This window comes from Labrus mixtus, chromosome 18 (assembly GCF_963584025.1).
Source record: "Labrus mixtus chromosome 18, fLabMix1.1, whole genome shotgun sequence".
NCBI lineage: Eukaryota > Metazoa > Chordata > Actinopteri > Labriformes > Labridae > Labrus > Labrus mixtus.
Window position 1 is genome coordinate 11,655,030 of NC_083629.1, and position 27,056 is coordinate 11,682,085.

The following is a 27,056-nucleotide window of genomic DNA, read 5'->3' on the forward strand; positions in this document are numbered from 1 at the left end:
TGGTAAATGTGAAAGCTCCTAATTATCGTGGTTAGTTTGTAGAACAAACAGTCAATGCAGCCTCCTTTTTCTTTGTACATTGTTCGCTGCTTGTATCATATTCTATAATATATCCTAGCTCTGTGTTGAACCGAAAATTCTCCAAATAACCAAAGATTGTTTATCTTCCCTGACATGCAGCAGATGAGCTGATAACAGTAAAGATAGGATTAACTCTAAATAAAAAGGTGAATACTGACTTCATGTTGCTTTGTGTAATATGTGTATCCCTTCTTCTTTGAGGTAATGGTTGAGTTGACATGAGTTGTGTGAGTGTACTCAGAGAAACATAGGAAACGGTTGTGATGGAGAACACGATTTTCATTGTTTTTCTAATTAGCTATTCTTTTGACTTTGTTTCCATTCAGTTGGCTGCAGGTCTGCTCTTGTACTGGCTCTCTGGTGAAAAAGCCAGCTGTGTGATGTGGTTATGAGTGTTGGAGTGTTGGAGATCAGGAGTCACAAGTGATAGAGGAAAAACAACAAATTGTTGTGTTGACACTTTAAATACGTTAGGAGTTTTCTGACCCTAAAGAGAGTTTAAACATTATTATGTACTTTTCTCTAGAAGCTTTTTACACCAAAACAGATGTAGAAATCCATTAAAAACCTGTAAAGGGGCCTTTCGGTCTGTTAAGTTATTTAACAGCTGCTTGATTCTACTGCTTTAGGGCTTTTACTTTGATAGTTTATTATATCTTACCAAAGGCATAATAATAATAATCAGCACACTATCTTCAACCATTCCTCCGTACGTCTTGGACATAAGTCTGAGGGTAAAACTGACTCCTGGGTCAATGTCAACATCACATACTTTTATGTCCGCACCTCTGTGAACAATAGTTTGCTGAACCATGAATGAAGATTAAACATGTCTCCACTTAGTGGTTGAACAGAGAAGTAAACAGCAACCTATAAGGAATAAATGAGACCATTGTGTTTTATTGTTTGGGCCCTTCAGGATATATCTTTGTTTTGAAGGAAAACAATAAACTTTTTATAAAAAGGATCAATTAAAAAAGTGATATGCCTGTAAACAGTACAGCTCTTACATGCAACAAAACATTTTTTCAGATGAGGTCACTCTTCATGGCATTTTAAAACTAAAAAAAAACTATTTATAACAAATGATTAAAAGATCAATAAACAGTGCTATTTTGATTAACTGAGTAACAACACATTTGTAAAATATTCAACCTTAAAATGTAAAGACTATGACTGCAACACATTGCAACTGTTTATTTATTGGTCTAAGAGTCCATGAACATTGGCCCCATATTTAGAAAAAAAAATCTTTAAGGCCTGATGAAGGTGCCTGACCTGTGGAAGACCTCCTGCATCGTCTCAATTCCAAAGACAGGTCGTCCCAGCGCTCTCACTGATGTAGTGACGGGCAGCACAGGAGTACCTCAAGGAACTGTTCTGGTGCCTTTTCTCTTCACTCTCTTCACATCAGACTTCAGGTTTAACTCTGGTTCCTGCCACCTCCAAAAGTTTTCCGACGACTCCTCCATTGTTGGGTGCATCACGGATGATGACGAGAAGGGGTATAGAGGACTGTTAGAGAGCTTCGTCACATGGTGCGAAAGCAACCACCTGAAGCTCAACATCAGCAAAACAAAGGAGGTGGTAGTGGACTACCGGAAGAAGAAGAGGCCCCCTGCCCCAGTCATCGTCCAGGGGGAGGAAGTGGAGAGGGTGGACTCATACAAGTACCTTGGGGTCCACATCAACAATAAACTGGACTGGTCTCACAACTCTGACGCCCTCTTCAGGAAGGGACAGAGCAGGATGTTCTTCCTGAGGAGACTCGGATCGTTCAGTGTCTGCAACAGACTCCTGAAGACCTTCTACCAGTCTGTGGTGACCAGTGCCCTCTTCTTTGCTGTGGCGTGCTGGTGGGGTGGCATCAAGACTGGTGAGGCAAACAGGCTGAACAAGCTGGTGAGGAAGGCCCGCTCTGTAGTGGGTCTTGATCTGGACACTTTGGAGACAGTGGGTGAGAGGAGGATGAAGGACAAAATCTTATCCATCCTGGATAACTCCTCTCACCCTCTACATAGTGAGCTGTGGCAGATGGGCAGCTCCTTCAGCCAATGCCTCATCCCCCCCAGGTGCAAAACAAAGCGCTTCAGGTGCTCCTTTGTGCCCACTGCCATAAGACTGTACAACAGCAGACTATGACAACAATAACAGTCTGTCCTTGACACTAAACTTCACCCCCATAAAACACTACCCACATGACCTGCTTCATTATTATCATTGTATTATTATTATTATTATTTAGCATCAATATATATATACATATATACTGTACATTCTATATATTTTTATTATATTATTGTACTAGTCCATATTATATAACATTTCATTATATTACACTATATTGTTCATATTGCACTATATTATATTATACCACATTATATTATATAACTGCACTCTGCATTACTGTGGTACAACACTACCTCTCTTCTCTGCTGTTTACATTACTTGCTGCTATTTATCATACCAAGTCACTTTAAATACTTGTCACTTTATCTTGTCATTCTCTGCAAATACTGTCTCAATTCTCAATTCCCCCCAGTTAACTTCATCATTCATTTTGTACTGTATATACCCTCTGTTTTTATTTTTATTTTTCTTTATCTGATCTATTCTGTTTAATGTATAGTTTTGAGCTTTCTTGTCTGTGCTGCTGTAACGCCCGAATTTCCCCTCTGGGGATCAATAAAGTACTATCCTATCCTATCCTATCCTATCCTAAGACAAAACTAAAGGTTTTTGCTTGTTGCTTAATAGGTATGGAGTCTGCTGGTATTCATGAGACTGCCTACAACAGCATCATGAAGTGTGACATTGACATCCGTAAGGACTTGTACGCCAACAATGTGCTGTCTGGTGGTACCACCATGTACCCTGGTATTGCTGACCGTATGCAGAAGGAGATCACAGCTCTGGCCCCCAGCACAATGAAGATCAAGGTGAGAGAATTGGAAATGTTAAGAGTCTGCTAGGACAGTGAATTAGCATTCAGTAATAACTTCAATATTTATTTGTTTTCTAGATCATCGCTCCCCCTGAGAGGAAGTACTCCGTCTGGATTGGTGGCTCCATCCTGGCCTCCCTGTCCACCTTCCAGCAGATGTGGATCAGCAAGCAGGAGTATGATGAGGCTGGCCCCTCCATTGTCCACAGGAAATGTTTCTAAACACATAACCAACCTCTTTTTGTCCACAAATTTGTACGTTGTTGTCTTCTGTATATATATGTGTATGTTCTGTTTTAATAAAGACAAGCCCTTATGAGATTATCCTCTGTATTGTTTTTGTGATTTACAGAAAATTAGCAATATTAGTAGGAAGTATAGGGGCTGTAAAATGAGAATAAAACTAAGTTACCTGATCAAATAGTCCTTTTAGATGAATACTTCCAGGAAAAAGAGAGCGAGAGAGAAAAAAGATACTTTTTCTTGCCCAGATTACTCGGTTCACAACGTGCAATCAATAGTCCTTATACTCATAAAGAGCAATCACATCAACGTGTTAGCATGTAGGCTACCTCCAGCTGTCGTTAACAATGCAATTCTTTGTGCATCCAATAAACAATGACCACTTGCATCAAATGGAGGAATGTATATTTGGGCAATGTCAGATAATTTGTAACTTTATACACTTCAACATATTTACATGTTTCAAAGATTGAAAACTTTCAAATTAAAATGGCCTTATCTTACTTTCTATCCTTGTGAAGTCTTGACACATGCTACCATTCTTTTAAAATTCAAATACGCAAAATAATGAACAAAATGTGTGTACATACTGTGAAATGTGTGCATGACAGATACAGCATATAGGTGACCAAATAGCCTACATACCTTTATGTTGCCACCTTTGTAATCCATCATTTGTTGAATCATGCATGTAAGTTGTCTCCACCTAGTGGTTGAAGAGAGAAAATGAAGATCCAATTTTATTTGAGAAACTGAACAAGTGCTGCCATTGAGTTAGCATATTTCTGCCTCTGGGCTTGTAGTCTTCCTTGTAAAGTAGAAAATATACAGTGATAAGCCTTAAACGGTGGGCAGGCTTCATAAGGTCTTGTCACTTTGCAAATGAGATCAGCCTATGCACCTCCTTTTTAAAGGCCAAAACAGGGGACACTTATAGTGGCAGTCACCTGTTTGTTTTCTGTGTAACTCATTGTCAATAAACAGTCTTGCTTTGATTTATTGTTTCACAGCATTAGCAGTAACACCATTGCAACATGGGTCAAAGATTCTGTGAACATTGACCCTTGCCATTTTTTATTATCTTTCAGGCCCAAACAGCCCATCATCCTGGTTAAGAGTGAGCTTATTAAACAAGCTGAATTCTGTTTTGCAAGTCATTGTCAAATGTTTGCAGATGCCATGAAGAAAGGCATACAAATGCAAGAGAATAATATAGAGGCTAGGCATTTTTGAAGTGCTTGCACTGCAGCTATGTCAGAGTTTAGAGTTAAAGGGTTTTGAACTCAGTCATAGCCCAGCAGAATTGACCTGTGAAGTGGAGCACAGAGGAATGATTGCAATGAGACCAGACCTAGCCCTGCACTGTGTGGAGTGGAGACCACCTTCCCCTTTGTTTATGCACAATAAGAGTACTGGAAGGTATACAATCACAGATATCATGTATCAAATGGGTCCAATATTTTCCACTGTCATTGAAAAGATTTCCTCTTCATACTCCAATCAGATATCATCTGGGATGAAGGATGACTGAGGCAAATCATTTCCTTGAAAAATGCCATCAGGTACACCTACACAGACAAAACATTTTCTGTTAAAAGACCGTAAAGACTCAATATGAAGCTTTAAGCACATAGTTGCTTAAAGCTTCATAATTAAGGAATGCACATGGTTTAAAAAAGAGATTAAAATTCAAACCCTTTTTTCTTATTTACGTCAGACCCTGTCTCGATTATTTGCACAAAAGTAAGCTATAGCCTATTATTAGGACATTTTAGGCCTATCCTGACGTGTTTTCTTATTCCTAACATTAAACTTTTCTGCAAAGACATAGACAGGCCTAATATGTGTACTATAGTTGAACAATAGACTTTCATAGCGTTTCCGTCATATTTCTACCGTAGAAATAAAACAAATATGTTTTTTTCGCTGGTCTGAAGTACCAGTAGGCCTATAAAAGTATATAACTCTTGTAGTGTATCTTCCGACCGCCTGCTTCCCTTCATCCGCGGGTTATCGTAAACGGCGCACTACATTACGTGAGGGCATTGCTATCTAGCTCTTTAATCTAATAATTAGAATAAAAAAAAACATGCATTGCAATTATTCTGATGATAGCTAATTTTATAGCGAAAAAATAAACAAACAAAACGTCTTGTGGGGTTTGATCATTCTCTCTGGCCAGGCATAATCTTTGGACAAAAACACCAACAATGATGACTAAAAAAATTAAAAAATAAATAATCAGATTCCCTCGTGTATAACAAAACGTGTGCATGTGCGCATGCGCGAATTTAGAGTTGTTTATTATAGCGACGTGATCTGTGTTCGTGCGTGCGTGCGTACGCGCGTGCGTGCTCACGGTTGGGTGATGGAATGTTTACAAATCATTTTCAAAGGTTTAAATTCCTTTGATGTTAACATGCCACATGACGTCACAGAAATAGAAATTACCTTTCAGATTGACTGGTGAATTGAAAAGCAGTCAGAAGCAGCAGTGAGGATCTACACAGCAGCAAGCAACAGAAAGTTTGATATCCAAGAATCCTTGTGAAGAATTTGTGCAAAATCAACCAATCTAGTATCAAGATGGAAAACACTGTCCTGATCACATCGGAATCTCTTCAGCCCCTGGTTGACAAGTATTTTGAGAAAATTACAGCAGCACAATGGAGCATGTTAGCTGCAGGGACTTGGGATTCATCCACAGAAGCTACACTGGCTGACATGTTAATTGAAATTGTACAGACACTGTCTGCCGATGTCCTGCGGCTTGTCATACCAAAGTTTCAGGATCGCCTGATCGCCGAGCCCAAGTATGGGGAAAAGTCAGCTCTTGAGGACTTCAATGTCAAAGCGTGCTTAGGAGACTCCCTTTCAGACAGCTTCGCTGGTGCTCTTAAGGTCCCACGCAACAAATGTGAGAGTGCAGAAAAACTGACCGATCTGGTTGAGAGTGAAGTTTCACAGAAGGTAAAATCTTTTCTGTCTGTGGCTGCCAACTGCCCAGTTTGGCCAGATGATCCTGCCGTTTATGTCAACGGCTCCATGTCCAACATCTCATCTCTTAAACGCATGTTGATTCATGCAACTAACTGTCTGAAGAAGTTCACAAGTAGGCTAAACTTTCAGTTCCTCGGAACATGTATGGGGTCAAAAAGCGCTGAGATTTTCATCAACAGAAGCTGTGAATCAAAAGTATATTCTCTGGCAAGAGAGCGATGTGAATCATCTCAGAGCATAAAATCAAAGATCTCTGTAGCCTCAGCGGTCCAATCTGTGGGTGAGATCCTGCAAAAATGGTCAGATCAGACATCAGACACTGAAGTGGTTGAAAATGCTAAACCATCTCCTGACACCTCACTTGAGGCTCATTTTGCAGCGGCTGATATTGTCAATCAAATGATCTGTGATTTGCAGGATCCTACACACAGTGGTGTGAATATGGGATCAATACACGACATGGTGAGAACCTTCTTTTCTCCAAAGGCCACACCTACAGAAGACACCAGTAATAAGAATGAAAAAGTTAGCAAAGTAAAATTCCACAAAGTTGTCTCAAACCAGGTAGAACACATGATGGGAGAACTTCAGAAGTCATTTAAGAAACAGCAAGGAAACTTTGTGGTTAGTCTTCAAAAGGTTGCAGAGTTTGCCAAAAGGTCTGCCAATTGCCTGAGGAATTGTAAACCTAGTGACGGGTTACCAGGATTTATTCCAGAACGCAGTACCGAGCTTAAAGTCCGCGTTCAGACCCAGAACACAGCAATGTTCCCTGTGAGAAAGAATCGTTCTTCTCCGCTAGATCAGGTGGACGTTACAGAAGAGGTCGAGAGCTTGTTTGCAAAGATAAACTCGCCACGGATATCTGCAGCACAGGCAAAGAAAACACTGGAAGACATCATGTCCAGTAATGAGATCAAGACATTTTCAAAGGAGCTGACTGATAAGATGTATGATCACATGATTTCCAGCCACACATATCTGCTTCCCCTGCCCCAATTGGGAAAATGTCTCTCTGACTCTGTCATTTCCAAGAAACGGAAGGATGGCGATCATTTCCAAACTTCTCCTGAAGTCCTGTATGCCATGACAGAGGATTTAGTGAGGAAATTCTTGCAGAAGGTCCTAATCTGGTTGCAGAAGGAGCCAACCGCTAATACCAAACACAACGAGACATTGTCCGGCGCCCTAACAGACATCGAAAACCTGATCCCAGCACTGCTGAACCAACCGGAAGAAGAGAGCTACTTGCAGACCAAAGTACCAAGTCAGCTGTCCTCTGGAGACATTGAGTCAGAGTACTCACCCTCGTGCCAGAGTTATTCACTTATCCTGCGTCATATTGATAGTTACCTTTTGACCAAAAGCAACAAATGGGTGGTTTCAGAATCATCGACACCCTTGGAGTCTTCACAGATATCTTTGGGTCTTCTATCGTCGTCCAACAATTATCCGACAAGCTCTGAAAAGTCGACAAGTACAGTCCTTTCAGTGCCATCCGTCACAACAACTCCTGAATGCATAAGAAAGACCAATAGCCTCACCACTGCTCTGATGGTGAAGCTCCAGTCCAAAGCCCCAAAGAAATCCAGAACGGCCCTTCAGATGGAAAATATCAATACCGTCATCAAGCGTCTGTCTGACAAAATATGTGACGAGATCGACTTCTCCGCTATCGGCCAAATCAAGGATAACAAGCAATTCAACAAGTCTTTGTTAAAAGACCTAAAAAAAGAGTTCGGCTCTCCAAAAGAAACACTGAAGGCAGCGTTATCAGACGAAACAGCTTTTGACGATGCTGTCCTGAAATATCTGAAAATCCATCTGGAAGCCCTAAATGCCCCAAAGCAGAATGCAGTGTACAGGGTTTTTGCAGCAATAGGAACAGCTATCATGAAACCTTTTACCATGTGCATGAGCGCTGAGGACTCAAATGATCCTCCTTTTTCAACCCCACAGTCCCCTGACCACCAAATCAGGAATCCAAACCTTGCTCCTTGCTGTGTAATTTCTCATCGTTATTTTGACAGTCGATGCCTTCCACTTAGGTGTGGCGGTAAACGCCACATGTAAATTGAATGCAGTCGAAACCAACTCAAAATGATGGCTAGGAGAAAGATCCACAACGTTACCACTGAACTCAGCTGCTCACTGGTGACACTGTGGCTTCACAGCAAAGGTCAGGGTTTATTTCCGCTTTTGACTTTCCATCATCCCCCATTGGGTTTACTCCAGGTGCTCTGGTTTCCCCAACCATTTGAATCTGAATAAAAAAAAATAATAATAATAATAATAATATTACTGCTATTTCTTTCAACTGTAAGGTGTTAACAAATGTAGGCATATAAGTGAAATGTGTAATCTTCAAATCATTTGAACCAAATTGATGTGTCAATAGAGTATGGATGTTTTGTCTGATAGAATTAACCAGATTACATGAAGTTTAACTCTGCACAAGCAGCTCAGTCGGTCTTAAATAGGTATTCTTCAAAATTGCCTAACCTTTAACTCAATACAATTCTCAGTCATATTACAGTATGTGTGTGAAACAAATAGACTACAATGCCATAAAGATTCTGCGTAATACGCGTAAATGTTCATCTTTAGTGTGAGGAAAAGCTTGAGATTTAGTCTCAGATTTTATTTGGAACTCTACACTGAATAAACGTGTTTTTTCTCCTATACTTTGGTATTTTAGAGCAGTTGTTCAAGGGCTCTAGGCCTGTGCTGCAGCCATAAAAAAGATAACAATCAACATCATTAACTTAAAACATAAAACGATGAACAATATTTAGTCATTTCCAGAAATAAATTAAGTATATAAATAACATCAGGTTCTTAAAATACCAGTGCAAACATATAAAGAAAGATTATATTCTATAGCCTATCTGTCTTATTTGCCACTATTTCAAAGTTCTAAACTAGGATAAATGACTGAACCTGTGCACCAAATGGTAAATGTGAAAGCTCCTAATTATCGTGGTTAGTTTGTAGAACAAACAGTCAATGCAGCCTCCTTTTTCTTTGTACATTGTTCGCTGCTTGTATCATATTCTATAATATATCCTAGCTCTGTGTTGAACCGAAAATTCTCCAAATAACCAAAGATTGTTTATCTTCCCTGACATGCAGCAGATGAGCTGATAACAGTAAAGATAGGATTAACTCTAAATAAAAAGGTGAATACTGACTTCATGTTGCTTTGTGTAATATGTGTATCCCTTCTTCTTTGAGGTAATGGTTGAGTTGACATGAGTTGTGTGAGTGTACTCAGAGAAACATAGGAAACGGTTGTGATGGAGAACACGATTTTCATTGTTTTTCTAATTAGCTATTCTTTTGACTTTGTTTCCATTCAGTTGGCTGCAGGTCTGCTCTTGTACTGGCTCTCTGGTGAAAAAGCCAGCTGTGTGATGTGGTTATGAGTGTTGGAGTGTTGGAGATCAGGAGTCACAAGTGATAGAGGAAAAACAACAAATTGTTGTGTTGACACTTTAAATACGTTAGGAGTTTTCTGACCCTAAAGAGAGTTTAAACATTATTATGTACTTTTCTCTAGAAGCTTTTTACACCAAAACAGATGTAGAAATCCATTAAAAACCTGTAAAGGGGCCTTTCGGTCTGTTAAGTTATTTAACAGCTGCTTGATTCTACTGCTTTAGGGCTTTTACTTTGATAGTTTATTATATCTTACCAAAGGCATAATAATAATAATCAGCACACTATCTTCAACCATTCCTCCGTACGTCTTGGACATAAGTCTGAGGGTAAAACTGACTCCTGGGTCAATGTCAACATCACATACTTTTATGTACGCACCTCTGTGAACAATAGTTTGCTGAACCATGAATGAAGATTAAACATGTCTCCACTTAGTGGTTGAACAGAGAAGTAAACAGCAACCTATAAGGAATAAATGAGACCATTGTGTTTTATTGTTTGGGCCCTTCAGGATATATCTTTGTTTTGAAGGAAAACAATAAACTTTTTATAAAAAGGATCAATTAAAAAAGTGATATGCCTGTAAACAGTACAGCTCTTACATGCAACAAAACATTTTTTCAGATGAGGTCACTCTTCATGGTATTTTAAAACTAAAAAAAAACTATTTATAACAAATGATTAAAAGATCAATAAACAGTGTTATTTTGATTAACTGAGTAACAACACATTTGTAAAATGTTCAACCTTAAAATGTAAAGATTATGATTGCAACACATTGCAACTGTTTATTTATTGGTCTAAGAGTCCATGAACATTGGCCCCATATTTAGAAAAAAAAATCTACTACTATTCTATTCCTGTTTTTCTAGAGATCTTGTGAGCCCAAAGAGGCAAAATGGGGCAATAAAAAATCCCGACAACGTTATTTTTTACAGTCTATGGTTCAAACTATTAGCTTGCTGTTGTTATTTTTGTAGTACAGTTGTAGTTCTGTACGTGCGTTTTCCATTTGAACGGTGCGTTTGGTTTCCTTTTAGAGCCAACCCGATTGACAGAAACTGTTGTGAGAAGAGACCGCCCCGCCCAGCGAGGCTTCACTGGGAACTAAAACACACACCCTATGAAATCCTATTCGAATGGTATCCAGCCAATCAGAGCGCAGAGCGTCGGGAGCGCCGCTGTTTGAATGCTCTGCGGAAACAGTCACAACTCAACTGAATCGACAAGTTGACCACGGTACAATGCAGTTAGCTACCTGACGAATGAAAAGGAGAATGAAAATCACCGCTGTAGACGAGGCTAGCGGTAAATGAAAGTAGTTTTTTTTTCCGCGTAAAGCATTTCTTTCCATATTTGTATTGTTTCTAAACTAACGTGGCTCGCTCACGCCACTTAGTTAACTGCATTGCATCTACAGCTAACCAGTCCATAGCATCCCACGATGGATACGAGTCGTTAACTTGCAGCTCTTACTGCTGAGGCTCCAGACAGTAGATATAGGACGACTGATTGATCAAAGTTGTTCCAAGAAGAAAAGAACAAAATGAAAGTCATGGAGAAGAATGTGATGCGTCTGGTGGCTGTGCAACATCTCCGCTCAGCGTTTGGGATAAAGACAAAGAACTGGAACAAAAACAAGGCAGCCAGCTGGAGGACGACAGCCAGCACCTCGGTAAGTCAACACATAAACAAAACTTACATTTCAAATCATGTGTTTGTCATTTGTAGTGACTCTGAAACACCGGATTTGACTGTCTGTTATGGCAAACAACGATGCAACATTTTCAGTATCACCCTTGAGTATACTATTGTTAAATGTCCTGAATGAAATTTGCATATTACTGAAAGCTTGCCCCCACTGATGAAACCCATTTGTTAGCAGGCTGTTGTCACTTATGTCAGTCACTGCTGATGCTTTGTTTGGCTGCTCTACGGATTATTCGCACCATAAATGTCTTTACCAGCAACAGAAAGAGAAGTCTGAAGAGACACAAAAGCGCAATGTTTTCTCATACATCTTTTTGGCACATTGTTGCTGCAATATTTTTTTGTTGCTATAAAACATTGTCGGTGCGGCAGCTTAATCTCTATCATATGCTGAAGAGGTATGTTGCAAGAGATCCTGTGACTTCTCACTTCTCAATGGAGCTTTGAACTTGAGTTCTGACTCAAACTGACTTCCGCATTTGTGCTGAGCAAAGTACCACAAACTTAACCCAGACTGTTTAAACATTGAAGTATTTTTCCTAAACTGAAAAACAAAGTTATTTAGATTCAGAAAAATGTGAAAAAATTCTGGATTGCTGATATTATTCAGCCTTTTCTTTGTCGCTGAGTTGATTTCTATTTTTTTTTTTTGTCCTGATGATTGTTTCTCCAGACAAAGGTTTTTGGTGTGTCCCTGGAGAGCTTACCGTACTATAATATGGAATGCGGGCGCGTACCAAGGCAAGTAGACGTGCTTATTTATGTAATACAACTTAAGCTATAGGTGTTTCTTTCCTCCCATCTTTTATTATTTCCTAACAGTTCCTTCTTTTTTTTTTTTTTTTTAGCTTTCTGGTCGATGCATGCATGAAGCTGCAGGCACATGTCGACACAGAGGGCCTGTTCAGAAAGTCGGGCTCTGTCATTCGTTTGAAAGCACTCAGGGTGAGTGATGGTCGATGTTGACCTTGTATTCATTGGGTGACCTTGACCCAGAGAAAGGTCTAACACAGTGGAGCATTGCTTTTGTTTTGTTTTTCTGTCCAGGCTAAACTGGACATGGGTGAGGAGTACCTTTCCTCTGCTCTTCCCTGTGACGTGGCCGGGCTGGTGAAGCAGTTTTTTCGGGAGCTGCCAGAGCCGGTGCTGCCCACAGAGCTGCAGGAGGCCTTTCTGAAGGCCCAGCAGCTCCCCACCGAGGAGGAGAGGACCTCCGCCACCATGCTGCTGTCATGCGTACTGCCTGATAAAAACTTGAGCGTGCTGCGTCACTTTTTTGACTTCCTCAACAATGTGTCCAAGAGGTGCCCACATTTAGTTTACATTACACAGATACATGTTTCAAATTGAACCCCCGTTTTTACTCTTGATCCTTTTCCATCATCCATCTTCTAGTATAGATGATTTTTAAAAGTCTATACTACTAGACTATTTTTTTTCCTTAAAAAATTCCTGCCTCTTCAATTTTCTTGGCTTGCTTGCAGGTGTGCAGAGAATAAGATGGACAGCAGTAACCTGTCTGTAATCTTGGCTCCCAACCTCCTTCACTTCGGAGAAAGTACAGAGAAGATGAACACCAACACCGAGAAACGACTGAAGCTCGAGGCAGCCATCGTGCAGTGCTTCATTGAGAACGCCCACAGCTTTGGTAGGACTTCAGGGCTCCTGCCTGCTGGTAATTTGTATTTCCATACAAACTGTTTCCTTTAAATGATGAGCAAATGTTTTGTGTTTGTCACAGGTGTGTTACCACAGTTCCTCCAAGAGAAAATTCCAGCCATGCTGGGCTGTGAGTCGGGGGTTCAGTCCCCTACCCATGAGGGTCTTGAGGAGCTGGACTTGAACTCAGGGATGAAGAAGAGACGCAGGCGCAGCTTCGGAGGTAAACCTTCATATCATACATTTAATTACGCAGGGATCGCTGCATTGCCAGAAGATTTCTATAATTTCCTAAATTCAACATATTCTAGCAAAACAAAAATAGTGCAACAATACAAAAATGTTAAATGAGCATTAGACCTATAAATCCAATGTAGCCCTTTATGGATCAAACTGTAAATGAATCATATGATGTATAAAAAGTTTTAGTCGGTAAATCTTGTTGATCTTATATTATATTGTCTCATATTACAGATATGGTCAATGGGGCTCTGAATAAGATAAAAACTAATAGAACACCCACACATGCCTCCCAGTCAGACAGTCTTGGTAGGTACTGGGCTCAGATGAGATGAAGTCGAGCATCCTATAGCATGGGGATACTGTAGTAATCCATCTGCTGTGCTTAAATGACAAGCTTCCTGTTCCTCACATAAAAATCAAACTTTATTCTATGACATATTTAATCTTCTGCTTTGTTTCAAATGGAATACATTCATACATGCCCTGATTATGAATAATTGGTCATTTGAATGAAGTCTATTCATGCCTGGTTGAAATGCCTGTACTGGCTGTTTTTCTCTGCCTGTCTCATTTGCATGGGTTTTCTTCAACACATTTCCGTCAGCCTTGCTCTTTATTCTCAGTGCCTTGGCTTGCAATCATCTTTATAATGCTTTTAAATACAGAGAAAAAAGCAAATCCTATTTGGTGATCTGAATTCTTTTGTGATTTTTGCCAGTCTTTTCCTCTGCTACTCCTGTGATCGCAACGCCAACCTCAAAGCGAAAGCTTCCTTCGGAGTCTGGTCACTCTTTTGGATTCTCAAACAAGAAACGTAGATCAATCAAAAAGAACCTTGGGATAGATTTACTTCCCAATACTTTGTTCAGCGGGACTTCTACTCCTGGATCAGGTATTGATGATTGTTTGATCAATGGGTCGTCGATTCATTCCATACACACAAAGCTGTGTGTCTAACTTCTCTTCTTCCCACTTTTTGCGTGTTGTAGCTTACAGCGCCTCTGGGGTCTTGGACACTTCCCACAATGCCCTGTCACCAGCAGGGAGGTCAAGAAGGCAGTCGGCTACTTCTGTCAGGAGGAAGAGTCGACGGCTGAGCAACAGACATGCTGTTCACAGGTACACGCCCTCTTTGTCCTGCAGTTATACTTTAGTAATCATTTGTATACACTGTGCAGCATAATGAGAAACCTGTAAAACAATGGCCTCAGTGCTACATGCTGAATGTTTTTATGTATATCCTTTCAGAGTGGAATCAGGGACGACTGGCTGCTTTTCTCCTAAAGTCGACAAAAAAGAAGCACCGCGCAAATCTCTGCGTCTGCGTTTCAGCCTGGGGAAGAGCAGCAAGGAGGCTGTAAGTGTGGTCGCCCGTTAAGACTTCAATATCCATGTATCTGGTTCACAGATAAACAACGCTGTTTATAATCTCCGGACATATTTAGATATATATATATATATATATTGCAGTTAAATGTATTAAAACTCTAGTAACATATTTGCACATGGGTTGTGTAGTTGTTGCACACTCGCACTTTTTTATTGGGTAACTTTTCTATGTTTGCTTTTAGTAGCTAACACATTTAATCTAACGCATGCACAGCTTTCAAAATGAGTCTTATTGTCTACGTAGCTCCATGACATTTGTAACGCTACAATGAAAAAATGTGTTTATTCAAGTTTGATACAAAGTCACAGGAACTTTCTAGTGTTGGGTTTCAGTGGTTTAAAACCACTTTTTTTTTTTCAACACGTTATAAGAAATACAGTCTTTATATCATGTAAGTCATGTTTGCACGCTGACTCAGAAACCTTCGCGTTGTTATTTTTTGCAGAACCAGTTCGATTTTCTGCATTTTTTTTCACATCCATCCCTGTGTGTTTGGGTGTCAGCCGCTGTTCAGGTTCAATTTCTTCTCAGAAATTGGTGGTGTTTCTTTTTGATGTGTGGTTCCAGAATAGAGAGCCGTGTATGACACTAGATCACTGACATCATTAAATACGCCTGGGAGCTATCGTGGATAATTCTGAGGCTCCTTATCAACAGGAAAAACTCCCCTTGCTCTTGCTTTCAGGAGTGGGCAGACACTGTTTTAAAAAAATGTAGTTAAACAACCACAAAATCAACTTCTCTGCTTGATGAGTACGACACATTTAGTCTCATATTGTGAGTTTCTCGCAAGAAAAATAAACGCAGCGGATGCAGTGTGCAAGGTGTCTGTGCGTAACATATAGAATCTGATCATGCATCAGAAAAAAATGACTGTGAAGAACTCAGGTGTCTTTGTAACCTGTTTGGGGTACGCTGAATGAGCTCTTCTAAAGGGGTATGGTGCTCTATATGTACATTCTTGACTTAATAAAAAGTTGTTGACAAACAAAATGGAAGGATTTGTTTCTTCTGAGTGATTTGGATCGTCCTCTGAAGAACTAACAACAACAATCATGAAATTAACACATTAATGAAACATACTGGGTAACATCTGTGGGGTCCTTTTTTTTTTTAACAAAATAATATCCAAACACTTAATCCTCCTCTAAGCCTTTTATTTTTCCATCTTTCATTTCTCATTTCATGCTGGTGATAAAGGGGTCTGAGTCCATTGGCTGGCGACTTGCCACTCAGGAGAGCACCGCCAGTTTCTGTTTCACCAAAGAGACGGAATTCAGTCCCTCTGTGCTGCCAAGGAAAGCTGAATCCAAAAGTAAGTGGATAAAACACAATATTTTTTAGTGTCATGTAACATAATAATCTGAGTTGTAAGACCAATATCTGACTTATTTTATAGGCTCAAAGTTCATCAGCAAGTCTGAAGACAACCTGCTGACCCCTCAATGTGACTCAGGAGCCCTCGGTACCTCGTGGAGTGGAGAGACCCCTGTGGGTGGAGGGTCCTTCACAGACACCCCCATGAACATGTGCCTTAAGAGCACCTACAAGTCTGAGCCAGCCATTGTTATATCAAAGCCGCCGGTGGTGGCCAGCCTTCCCAAGAAGCTTTGCTGCGCTTCCAGCGCTGAGAGTCTGGAGAGTGAGAGGTCCATCACTGAAGAGCCAACTCAAAGCGGCCCCACCCTGCTGAAAATAAAGAAGTCTGGCAGTGACCTCCTGGCTGTGGCACAGGAGCCCTGCACAATACAACCACAAGACTGCATCGTAGTCCCTCCACCAGAGAGTCCTTCAGTCAACGTGGACACAAAAGGGTATTTGTTTCAAGCTCAGCAGAGCCATCTGGGAAACGATCAGAACATCACCTTCGGTCATTTTGAAATTGCGGCATTATCCCCTTTGCATATAGACAGTGTCATTTTTGAGTCTGGTGCATTCAGTCCAGCTGCTAATGCTGCTAAAGAGTCTCCTTGTGCTGCTCCAATCAGCAGCCACAACAACTCTATGGTGGGAGAAAGTGATGGAGAGTTGGAGCAGGTGAACTGCAGCAGGTTGATCGACGCTCTGGACATCCACAGCCCCGCTCTCTTTAAACTGGGCGTCTCCTCCGGGCTACAGTCCACGCCATACAAGCGGGATCTGGACCTACCAGAAGAGTTTGGTACACCTAAACTTGGTACTACGGTCAGTTGCAGTGCGGTACATGAAGAAAATGAATCTTGCCATGAGATTGGTGCAGAATTCCAAAACCAGCAGGCCCTATCGCCCCGCAGCCTGGAGACTGAAAAGCGTCGTGTGGCAGATCACATCCAGCACTTCAACAAGCTCACTCTCCATTCTCCCAGAGGACCAAAGGGCATTCACACCCGTTCACCGCTCAAGTTCACGCGCACCCCAGTGCGCCAGACTGTCCGCAGGATGAACTCTCTGCTGGGAGAGGGAAGGAGGCCCTCGAGAAAAACAGAGCTCACCATCAACCAGGGCGCTCAGGTGGTGAAGGCAGTGAGCCTGGAGAGTGGCCTCTCCCCTCACCCTCAGCTCAAGCTCCTACAGCGAGAGGCGCAGGTGGGACTGCCCAAAAAGAAACCGCCTCCAGTCCCACCCAAGAAGCCAAGCACCCTGGCCCGTAAAGCTAAGGCTTGCGCTCTGGGCGATGTGACCAACAAGGTCCAAGCCAAGACCAAAGTGGACTCATCTGTCCCCGGTCCACCAGCAGCTCAGAAGCCTCTGGTGCAGCAGCTAGCAGAGAAGGACATGAACCATTACAGAGGATCACCCAGAAACCCTCTGAACCAGGCCTGCCTGCTGCCTGCCACCAAGCCTGTAGATTTATAGCTCCCAATCTTTGATTTCTCTTCAACTGGCAGGTCCATGTCTGCCCGGACTACATGACTTTAAACGTTCCCTCCTACATCATCCACATGTTCAGGGGTTTAATTTATTTGTAGCTACGCTAGATGCTGTTTGTGTTGCGTTAGGACATAATGGGAGATGTTCATATGCCTTATATTTGTTTTACTTTAGTAAAACAAGTTTACAAAAATCAACACTGCAGCCTATAAGATGATGTTAGACTGTAGAGTGCAGGCAGAATGATCTGAAATGTGAATGACAGTGTGACTGGAAATGCTTAGATTAAGACTTAGGCTTTTATTTATGCTTTTTTTCTATCTAATCCTTAGTTTTTTTTTTTTTAAAGGAAACGTTTACTTAAGTTTTTTTTATTGCAGAATATTCTCAAACTGTTTCTTGCCATGATAAGAAAATATGAAAAAAAAATGCACCTTTATTTGGATTTAATGGAAAAGAAAGAAAGCCCAGCAGTATTGGTCACCTAATGTGTCTATTGTAATCCATTCATTTGAAGACAACAACCAGTGAAAGTGCTTTGCTATGCCAGCTGCTTCAGACAAATAAAATCAAATGGCATGTACCTGTACTTGTGTCTTCGGCCAGGTTCCTCTCGTCTGGATATAGTAGTTCTAGTTGGAGCCACAAGGGGGAGCCCTACATTCACTGCTTTGACCACACCTGACTGAAATCCTCAAACAAGTATTTGTTCTGTCAGAGAAAATGAAATTGGAATGACTGTTCAGTCTGATTTCATTCATATCCACATCACATGTTAACGGGTTTGCAGCAGTTATTATTTCAAAAACAAAATTCACAACATGTATAGAGGGAGCTCTATAGACGTTATTTTGCCCAGTGTATTTGAACAGGGAGCAATGAACTGGTACTAGAAAGTTTCAGTGCATTGAGTCAGATAGCCTTAAATTATTGAGGATGACAAAACGAAGTGAAATTCCTTCATGTAAAAAAATCTTCAGAGTAGACATGGAGGGGGTGAAGGTCAGAATCCTTCCTGGAGATTTATTCTCCTCAGTCCATTGCATTGGGAGGCTCTCAGGATTTCATGGTGATAGAGGATGTTTTAGACGTGGGTGAAAGGTGAAAATTCCCCCTTCGCTTTATCTGCTAACTGTAATTCACTGCGGGGACAGCAGCGCGGTGTGTATTTCTATCGGTTTGCTTCTCCTCCACCAGACGCTGCGTAATGACGCAGGAGTGAGCCGAGGCCATGTGCTCAACAGATGAGTTCACAGTGTGACGGTAGGCCACAATTGTTCCTGAATAAACATTAGAATGAAAAAGTTAACTGAAAATCCAGGACCAGACTATTCTCTAATGACCTTAAACAACAACACTGAACAAACGCTGGAGTTTGGTACGTTTTAAAAATGCGTCATCAATCAAATAGTAAGACACATTTTGACGTGCACGGTGTTGATGATGGTCACTCAAACCTAACACGATCTTTTTAGACTGTTTGATTCAGCAAGAACATTCCGGTGTGTCATTGTATGATTTATATTTGGACCTAAATCGATCAACAAAAAGCGATGCTCACTTATTTATTTATTTTGAAACATAAAGAGTTAATTTAAATGAACAAATCACATAACAGATACATGGTTATTTGATAACCTTCCAACGCAAGAGTTGCTCTAAATAATGGCTATAAATATCAGTTATCATCTATAAAAAGCTTTCGTTAAATAGAAGCATGTATTTCTTTTATTAAATCACAGGACTAATAAGACTTCATTTGTCATGATTAAATGCACTTTTACAACCATTTAAAGTTATTCACTGGTTTTCAATTAAAGTTATTAACTGCAGTAAGGACAACTACAGATCACTGCGTTCACATTCTCAATACAGTTTTCATGAAGGGACGAAATATTGTTTCAGTCTACTTTATGTGTTAAGGGGTAACATGTGGGCTGTACTGTGTAACACTCTTATACTTATGTTCATTGTTTGCGTGAGGGTTGTGACCGCCTTTTTCACTATTCTTAGGTATAATTTATAACAAAAATGTCATCTTCCTGCTTCTTTTGAGAAAACTGTTTGACATTTTTCCATGTTCGCAAAAACTTCAGGCCTATCCGCCACCTCCTCCTCTTCCTCCTCCTCCTCTCTGCTCCTCGGTTGTCTGTTTTCTTGAAGTGGGTTCAGGGAAGTGTTGAGGGGGGCGGATAGTTTTGATTTTCTCCAAATCTCGCTTAGCCAATAATGTAGAGGGAACTGTTGTGCACATCTCAGCTGGCAGGCATTTAAAAGGGAGACAGTCCGGCGCTGGAGCAATTTGTATTAAACCCCCTGGCCCCTGTCTATGGAGCGCTTTTTCTCCCACCCATCAGCAGTCCCGCCAGCGTACAGTCGACAGCAGTAGGTGCTGATCACCTCGGAGGGTGCCAAAGAGGACTGACACGATCAGATCGGATCATCGCACTTGAGGCAGTGGTGGTTCGCAGGTGAGTCAATTGTCTTGAGCACAAATGTGTGAGATTTATACTTTTAATTGTCTATAGAAAAAAAAGCATAATTTTGATCTACGGGTTTGAATGTGACTACGCAGATGGTTAAATAAAGATAAGGAAATGCATGCTTTGGCTTTTGCTAAAACGTTGTCGTTCCTATGCGTAATAAACAGTCTCTTCAAGTTTTGGGGGAAAGTCACTTTTATTACAAATCTAATTTAGATGAAGGTGGTTTTTTTTGCTCTATATAATTGTTTTGCACGCATGTCCTCAAAAGTTATTTATATATCTGTGCGTTTTTACGCAGCGTAAAAGCTTTGACAGCTGTGCGTCACCCGTCCACAGTGGAAACGGTATAAATGATGAATTATTCTCTTCCTCTCTCTCAGGATGGCGAGCTCGACGCGTATCCTCTGCGGTATGGTTTTCATCATCGGGTTGCTTTCCTCTCCCGTGGATTCCAAAAGAAACCGAGGTTCACAAGGCGCCATCCCTCATCCTGACAAAAACAACCCAAACGAATCGGAGCAGCAACCGCAGCCTCCACAGGCAGGCTCCGGGTCTCGGCAGAGGCAGGGCTCATCCTCACCGGCCGACGAGGTGTTGGAGTCCAGCCAAGAAGCTTTGCATGTGACGGAGCGCCAGTATTTGAAACGGGACTGGTGCAAGACGCAACCCCTCAAGCAGACCATCCACGAGGAGGGCTGCGTCAGCCGCACCATCATCAACCGCTTCTGTTACGGACAGTGCAACTCGTTCTACATCCCCCGGCACATCCGCAGGGAGGAGGGAGCCTTCCAGTCTTGCTCGTTCTGTAAGCCAAAGCGTTTCACCACCATGACTTTTACATTGAACTGTCCGGACCAGCAGCCTCCCACCAAGAAGAAACGCATCCAGCGCGTCAAACAGTGCCGCTGTATATCCATAGACCTGGACTAGAGACGCACAGAAATGTGATGCGTGTGTTTCAAATCGTGCGTACTTCATGGACCGGATCGTGGTAGAAAAAAGAAAGGCTGTCATACAGCCAAGAGCACGTGCCCGTCTCCATAGGAGGACGCATCTATTAGCGCATCTATAGGCTGTAAGGATTCTCCTCTTGCACAATGTGTAAACAACTAGGGACATAACACTTCTGAATCGATGTTGAACTGCAACGAACATGTTTCTCCCCACCACTTTGCAAAGTTTGAAAACAAGCATCATTGCACGTGAACGCTGACTTGGAATGGGCACGTTTTACGCACGGCTTCCTCACCCCAAGAGGAGTGCATAACCTGTCCTGGGTTATTTCATAAATACTGTTCAGAACGCCTAATGTAACAGGAACTCATTGCTGTCCTTGGTTGTATTTTTGTGTGTATATTTCTTAGTCTAACTGAAGGTTTCCACTGTGTGGAATTTGAAGACGACAGGCGTTATTTGAAAATAGTAAATTTGATTTTATTTCCATATTACAGAAGTCGTTTGAGGTTAATTAATTTCCTCTGATTTCAAAAGTGTTTTCGTAAGATTTGTTTGAGGCTTCTTGTTTGTAGTTAGAATGAAGAATGTACAGTGATGGTTTTTACAGTGTTAAGATTAAATAGATGTAAAATGTACAGCCAACGTTGATGTAACCGGTCTGATTTTCCCTTTCATTAAATTATCCTTAGAGACATAAAATAAACGGATGTTGGAATATTGGACCAATCTCGTGTTACTTTTCACCTGATAAAAAGTAAGGAGTGTAGAAACATGTTCAAGCATCATCTGCTGCTCTCATCTTAGATCTTTGAGGAAAAAACGTGGAGTACGTTTTATGAGTAAAGATCCGCTCACCAGTACCAGTAATCAGTGTAGTGGTGCCTAACAATGGGAATACACTCTTAATTTTTCACCATAATATTTTTTAAGTGGCCCGTCCAGAGGACAAACAGCCTCTGTTATAAACAGTGTCATGTAAGACAACTCCTACAAATGTCATTTGTGTGTAACCTACTAGCCAATTAGAGACGGAGTAGAGAGAGTCATCCCTTCAGCATCAGGGGAACAAACTGCAGCATGCTGCTTAAAATTGTCAATCAATGACTGGTGTAAATCAAAGGAGATTAAGAAGTGTGTATACCCTATTCTGTATACCCATGCACTATACACCACAGTAATACCATTTAAATCGATATTGTAAGAAAAGATCGCACTTTTTGTCGGGGCATTTTCTGCCTAAACGGAAACACTTACTTTAATAAAAACGTCGCAAAAATTTAATATTTTTGTTTATTAGAAAAGACCCAGTTCTCATCTTGATGACATCACGTTTTATCTATGCAGGCTACCCCAATCTGTATGACTCTTTCGGTGTTGAACAAATAAGCTGAACTGGAGGCGACACAGGTGTCACAAGCCAACAGTAAGAACAACACGTATTTTCACGTTTTTTTTTAATCCGAATCACTTGATAATGTATTATTACTCCTGTAGTAAACATAAACGCACCATTTAATGCTATTTGAGTTGGCTTTTTCAAGAATACTTTTCATATGTAAATCATGACGCAACATTCCTACTGTGAAGTAAACATTTTTTAAAACACCAACAGACTAAACCCTTTAATCTATTGCCCTTTGAATTTGACATTCCTCAAATCTCAGCCCTATGAATCTAAGTTCAGATAATATTCTATAATCACATATTCTTCCTGTAAGGATACATTTCTTTCTTCCTGGAACAAGTTTTAAATATCTTCAAATGAGGTTTGATTGAAGAACTCTCACCCTGACTCACGGTTTATTGAAAACCTTCTGTGAATTATGACTCACCACCTCCTTTAAGGTTTTTCACATAAATATCGCATCTGCTTGCTGCAGCCGTGAGCTTATAAAAGCTGCCAAATAAAAGTGTTGACAGATGAAACTGCAGAGACGAGGGCCCAGTTTGTTCAGCATCCAGTTTATTGTTGAAATTTAAAACAATTCCATAACATCACAGAGCACCTACATGAGAGCTACTGAAGGTTACATGAACCGACACACATACAGTAGAGGCTACAGCAGGTCCTCATCACCTCTTTTTTTCCTTACATTTCTCAAACCATCTGAAGTAAAACATAGCAGTTTAAAGTTATGAAATATTTAGATTTGTTTTAATACAAAATAAATGGCACACGTGAAGGACTTTTGAGGGTTAAAAAAAGGAATTCAAGGTGCAGTTTTGTGGAAACTCTGATAATGGAAGTTTTTCTGAGGTATAACAGCTCACATGGCTTCAGGTGATATGCTTCAATGTTCTCAATACACAAAATACAACCCTCATCTCTCCAAAAATAACAGCAAATGAATGCAAATAACTCTTTATCTTTGCGAAAATATATCTTTCATTTGACTTCTCTAACAGGCAGCTTCTCAGTCAATCACAACACATAAAAATACAGCCTCAAAGGGAACAAAGTTGATGTATTTGGCTTAAAATATTTCTCATTTCATAAATAGACTTTTCTTGAGTGTGGTCACACCATTCATATGCATTAGATTTACATAGCTTAATAAATGTTTTAAGAAATAAAACACAAAATCAAAGCATGAAGCAAAACAATCCATTAAACATTACAAGAAACCAAACCCTTGCATAGGAAGAGAGGTGCAAAAAAGTGCAAGACATGAAATTAAAACGCAGTTAGCAATACTAGGGTAGTGTGGCTTCTAGCGAGCTAGCTACGACAAACAGCTTCTGCAAGCAGTAAAGTGCTTAGAAGTGTGCACGACACAGTGTGATGTGCAGCACTCGGTAAAGGATTAACACGTTTCTATAATGCATATTTAATATTGAGGGTGAGTGTGTGCAGGGCCAAAGTCCTGTCGTGTTCTTCTGATGTTTCCTAAGTACATGTTCGTGTGACGGCCGAGGCTCGCTGCCAGGTCCTGCTCCTCTCTGGCCGACACACAGGAGAGAGGTCAGTGTGGTGCACTGCTACACAAAACGGTACAAAAAAACCCCCCTCTACATTCCGATTGTTTCACACATTTAGACACGTCTTCATCTGTGCTGAAGCAGATCATTTATCATACGCTGCGTGGTCCCTGCTGATACTACGACATGACATATTTACAAGACTTTTAATGAGCCATGGTGAATGAAAAGCTTTCCTGCTACAGCAAAGGACACTGGGAACGGATTTCTTTTTTTTACCACTTCCAGAAAAAGTTTTATATGATTTCTTAACTTCTCAACACATTGAATATGTAAGAGCATTGTCATTCTGCTCTCTGATGTTACTTTAACAGTCCAGATAAAAAGGTGCATCTGCTCTTGCAGATCCAGAAAAAAAAAAACCCTTGTGGATGTGTCAGCTGGCACGGCTGGGAATCCCACTGACCCTTTTAGACCTTTCACAAGCCGGCCACTCAGAGGTCACGCTGCGCTGGATGAATGAGATCAACCTTTGGCCTCTCAGACTCTCATCACTGCGGCGGTGTCAGCCATGCATCCTCTCTGCAGGCCCGACGTCTGTCTGTGCAGCAGGCAGGAAAAGCTGGACGAGTGTGGGGAGAGTAGGGTGGGGATGGTTGGAGGTTAGTAGGGCAGCGATATGGCAGTGGGAGTAGGAAGCGTCGAGGTTTTGTAGTAAGTCTGTACAGGGCCAAAAACAGGGAAGGCCCAAAGTTGTTGAGGCAGGTGTTAAATACAGGAGAGATCAGGCCTGAACACTTTCCGGTCTTGTTCTTCAACATTTCTCCCACCACCACTCATCTCTTCTTCTGCTGAGTCATTTCATTCAGCTCGAGGAGACACCGGCCTCCTTCTGCCGCAGCCTCTCTTTCTGTTAGGAAGAACAAGGGAACGTTTATTGATTTCAATGCAGACAATAAAAGAGCATTTTTCTGCCCCGCATACTTCAATTCTTACCAGACTGTTGGCGTTGATTTTCTTGGTTTCGACTGTCTTCTCAGCCGTTATCTTCTTGATGTTTTCTTGAGCTTCCTTCAACCTATGGAGAGAGAGAGAGAGAGAGAGAGAGAGAGAGAGAGAGAGAGAGCGAGAGAGAGAGAAAGACCCTTTAAAACTAAAAGTGCACACAGAGCTCTGGAGCTAAATCATGAAAATAGTACTTGGGCAACTCGTAAAAACAATGTAAAGTCAGAAGCCTCTCATCACTGTGACCTTCTGAAGTTGTTTGTAAGAGCATGACATTTAAGTATCTCCCTGGGGCACCTTGTGTCATGGAGCCATGTAGAGTTTTAAACACACACATATATACACACACATGCACACACACGGATCCTCTGAGGAGTTTGCGGTCAGTGAAACCCCTGTAAGTGAGAGGCAGTAGAGAATGACAGTGGGTTGATGAGATAATGAGGCAGCCTTTAAAAAACACTTGGCTTTTATGAGTGAGCAAACACTATTTAAAATAAAGTTAATTGTACATAAGCACAATCAGCTGGGAGTAATGTGAGGCACGATTACCTAGTAAACAATTAAGAAAGAGCACATGGATCCGAGGAGGAAGGAGGCTTTGTTACACAACATCTGCGGAGCGTAAAGGACGATGAAGGCACCACACTATATTTAAATCTTCGGCTGGACAGTCATGAGCAGCTTCTCTTGTGGCTTCTCTCTCATAGGGTGTTGTCTCCTGCCCTCTAGGCTGCATGTCCAGCATCATTACAGTGTTTATCTGTTCTCCCATAATGCACTGCCTTTATCGGGCCACAGGCCCCTGGTCCGCTGGCTAGTAAAGCCAGGCATCGGCCAGGAGGGTCTACGCTCCTTCAGTGGAATGCCCCCTCCCCAACATGACGCCTCAGGTCAGAGGAAACGTCATAAATTCAGGCCCCAGACCCTTAGACGGAGAGCCTCAGCCTCAGCTACTCCTCCTTTGTCTCCTCTTTGAAGGCCTCCCTCTCTGCTTACCTCCTACACAACATCTGCATATCACTCTTGCAAAATGAGTGCTGATTTGACACAATGTCCAGAGGTTGTTAAAAATCTAAAGTGAAAAAGATTATAGGTCTAACCAAATAGTGAAATGGCTAGACCTTTGTGTTGCAGAGTGTTGGTCCATCTTCAACATCTCTACATCAGTCATGTTTTTATGGCCATCACTTAAAGGGACACGCTAGCAAGTTAACATCGTGCTACCTTAAGTTGGAGGGCAAACCAGAGAAACGGTTGAATTCTGTGCATTGGAGGCAAAAACATCTCGACTCTAAAGTCCTTTATTTAGGTCAAGCTGTGAAAGTACTGGATCATCCCACAATGCAACTCAGCATCACAAATATGTTCCTTTTTTTTTTTAAAGAAGGCTCAAAAGTCTAACCTCAGAGGGTTGACATCATAAAAGGTTTATTTTTCTGACTTAAAGAGGACAACATTTAAACTTGTTGGAGGGTTCAGTAGTTGTCCTCCCGACATGTAAACTAATCTTTGCTTTTCTTTAACATGGAAACCAACAAATGGACTCTAACCCACCTCTCCTTGGAGATGTTCTTGCTCTGTCGTACCCAGGCGTTCTTGAAGTCGTTGCAGAACTCGTACCACAGCATGAAGATGTAAGTCGGGACCACTTCTTTCTCCCCAGACTTTGGCTTAACCCCAAAGTAGCTCACTGTGTCCTGGAAACTGTATTTGGAAACAGAGCAGTGGCACAAACAGTGTTGTCTTATCACACATAAACACTTATAAATGTCAGACATAAACAATAGAGTGCTTCAAGGAACTGTGGTAGAGTTACAAGTGAAAGTTATAAACAGAGAGGTCAAACGGTACGAGGGAGCTCAGGTGTGCATGCACGCAAAAAATTCAGACAGATACAGGGTGCAATCAGTCCGGTACGGGCTGACAAAACACTGAGAAGATGATGGATGTAGAGTGAAACAGAGGAGGGAGAAACAGAGCTGGAGGGAGAGTGTCCACCCTGCTGGGGCACGGGGGAGAGCCAGTAGCGGCGGCTCCATTAGCACATTGACCTCCACAGGCTGCAGGGGAAGACTGCCAGAGGAGATGGAGACAGCCAAGAACAGGCTGCTGCTGCTCCAGACAC

At 41.4% G+C, this 27,056-nt stretch overlaps 4 protein-coding genes across 7 annotated transcripts in view; 3 read left to right on the forward strand and 1 right to left on the reverse strand.

The window, feature by feature from the left end:
- Positions 1-2,817: 2,817 nt before the first annotated feature.
- Positions 2,818-3,349, forward strand: LOC132993513 (actin, alpha skeletal muscle). The gene is made up of 2 exons (XM_061063391.1): positions 2,818-3,020; positions 3,104-3,349. The coding sequence occupies exons 1-2, from the start codon at positions 2,841-2,843 to the stop codon at positions 3,245-3,247; spliced, it is 324 nt and encodes a 107-aa protein (XP_060919374.1). The 5' UTR covers positions 2,818-2,840; the 3' UTR covers positions 3,248-3,349.
- A 7,512-nt stretch (positions 3,350-10,861) lies between these two features.
- Positions 10,862-18,144, forward strand: arhgap11a (Rho GTPase activating protein 11A). Of its 3 annotated transcripts, XM_061062415.1 has the most exons (12): positions 10,865-11,384; positions 12,093-12,160; positions 12,268-12,364; positions 12,467-12,723; positions 12,904-13,067; positions 13,161-13,301; positions 13,553-13,627; positions 14,040-14,213; positions 14,311-14,440; positions 14,570-14,678; positions 15,912-16,026; positions 16,111-18,144. In XM_061062415.1, exons 1-12 carry the CDS (start codon positions 11,256-11,258, stop codon positions 17,544-17,546), a joined length of 2,895 nt encoding a protein of 964 aa, XP_060918398.1. In that variant the 5' UTR covers positions 10,865-11,255; the 3' UTR covers positions 17,547-18,144. The 3 variants fall into 3 exon arrangements, with proteins under 3 accessions (XP_060918400.1, XP_060918398.1, XP_060918399.1); XM_061062417.1 differs by lacking the exon at positions 14,040-14,213 and having other exon boundaries at positions 10,862-11,384; XM_061062416.1 differs by lacking the exon at positions 13,553-13,627 and having other exon boundaries at positions 10,871-11,384.
- Positions 18,145-19,758: 1,614 nt separating this feature from the next.
- grem1b (gremlin 1b) lies at positions 19,759-21,726 on the forward strand. Its single transcript, XM_061062418.1, has 2 exons — positions 19,759-20,032; positions 20,428-21,726. Exon 2 carries the CDS (start codon positions 20,429-20,431, stop codon positions 20,975-20,977), a length of 549 nt encoding a protein of 182 aa, XP_060918401.1. The 5' UTR covers positions 19,759-20,032; position 20,428; the 3' UTR covers positions 20,978-21,726.
- A 1,220-nt stretch (positions 21,727-22,946) lies between these two features.
- The window catches only part of LOC132992804 (formin-1-like), a 53,209-nt gene continuing 49,099 nt past the window's right edge, over positions 22,947-27,056 (reverse strand). For both annotated transcript variants that reach the window (XM_061062306.1, XM_061062305.1), the window contains 3 exons: positions 26,486-26,635; positions 24,920-25,001; positions 22,947-24,833 (listed from right to left, as the gene is read on the reverse strand). In XM_061062306.1, the coding sequence (XP_060918289.1) occupies positions 24,789-24,833; positions 24,920-25,001; positions 26,486-26,635 (277 nt within the window). In that variant the 3' untranslated portion in view covers positions 22,947-24,788. The remainder of the gene's footprint in view (positions 24,834-24,919; positions 25,002-26,485; positions 26,636-27,056) is intronic.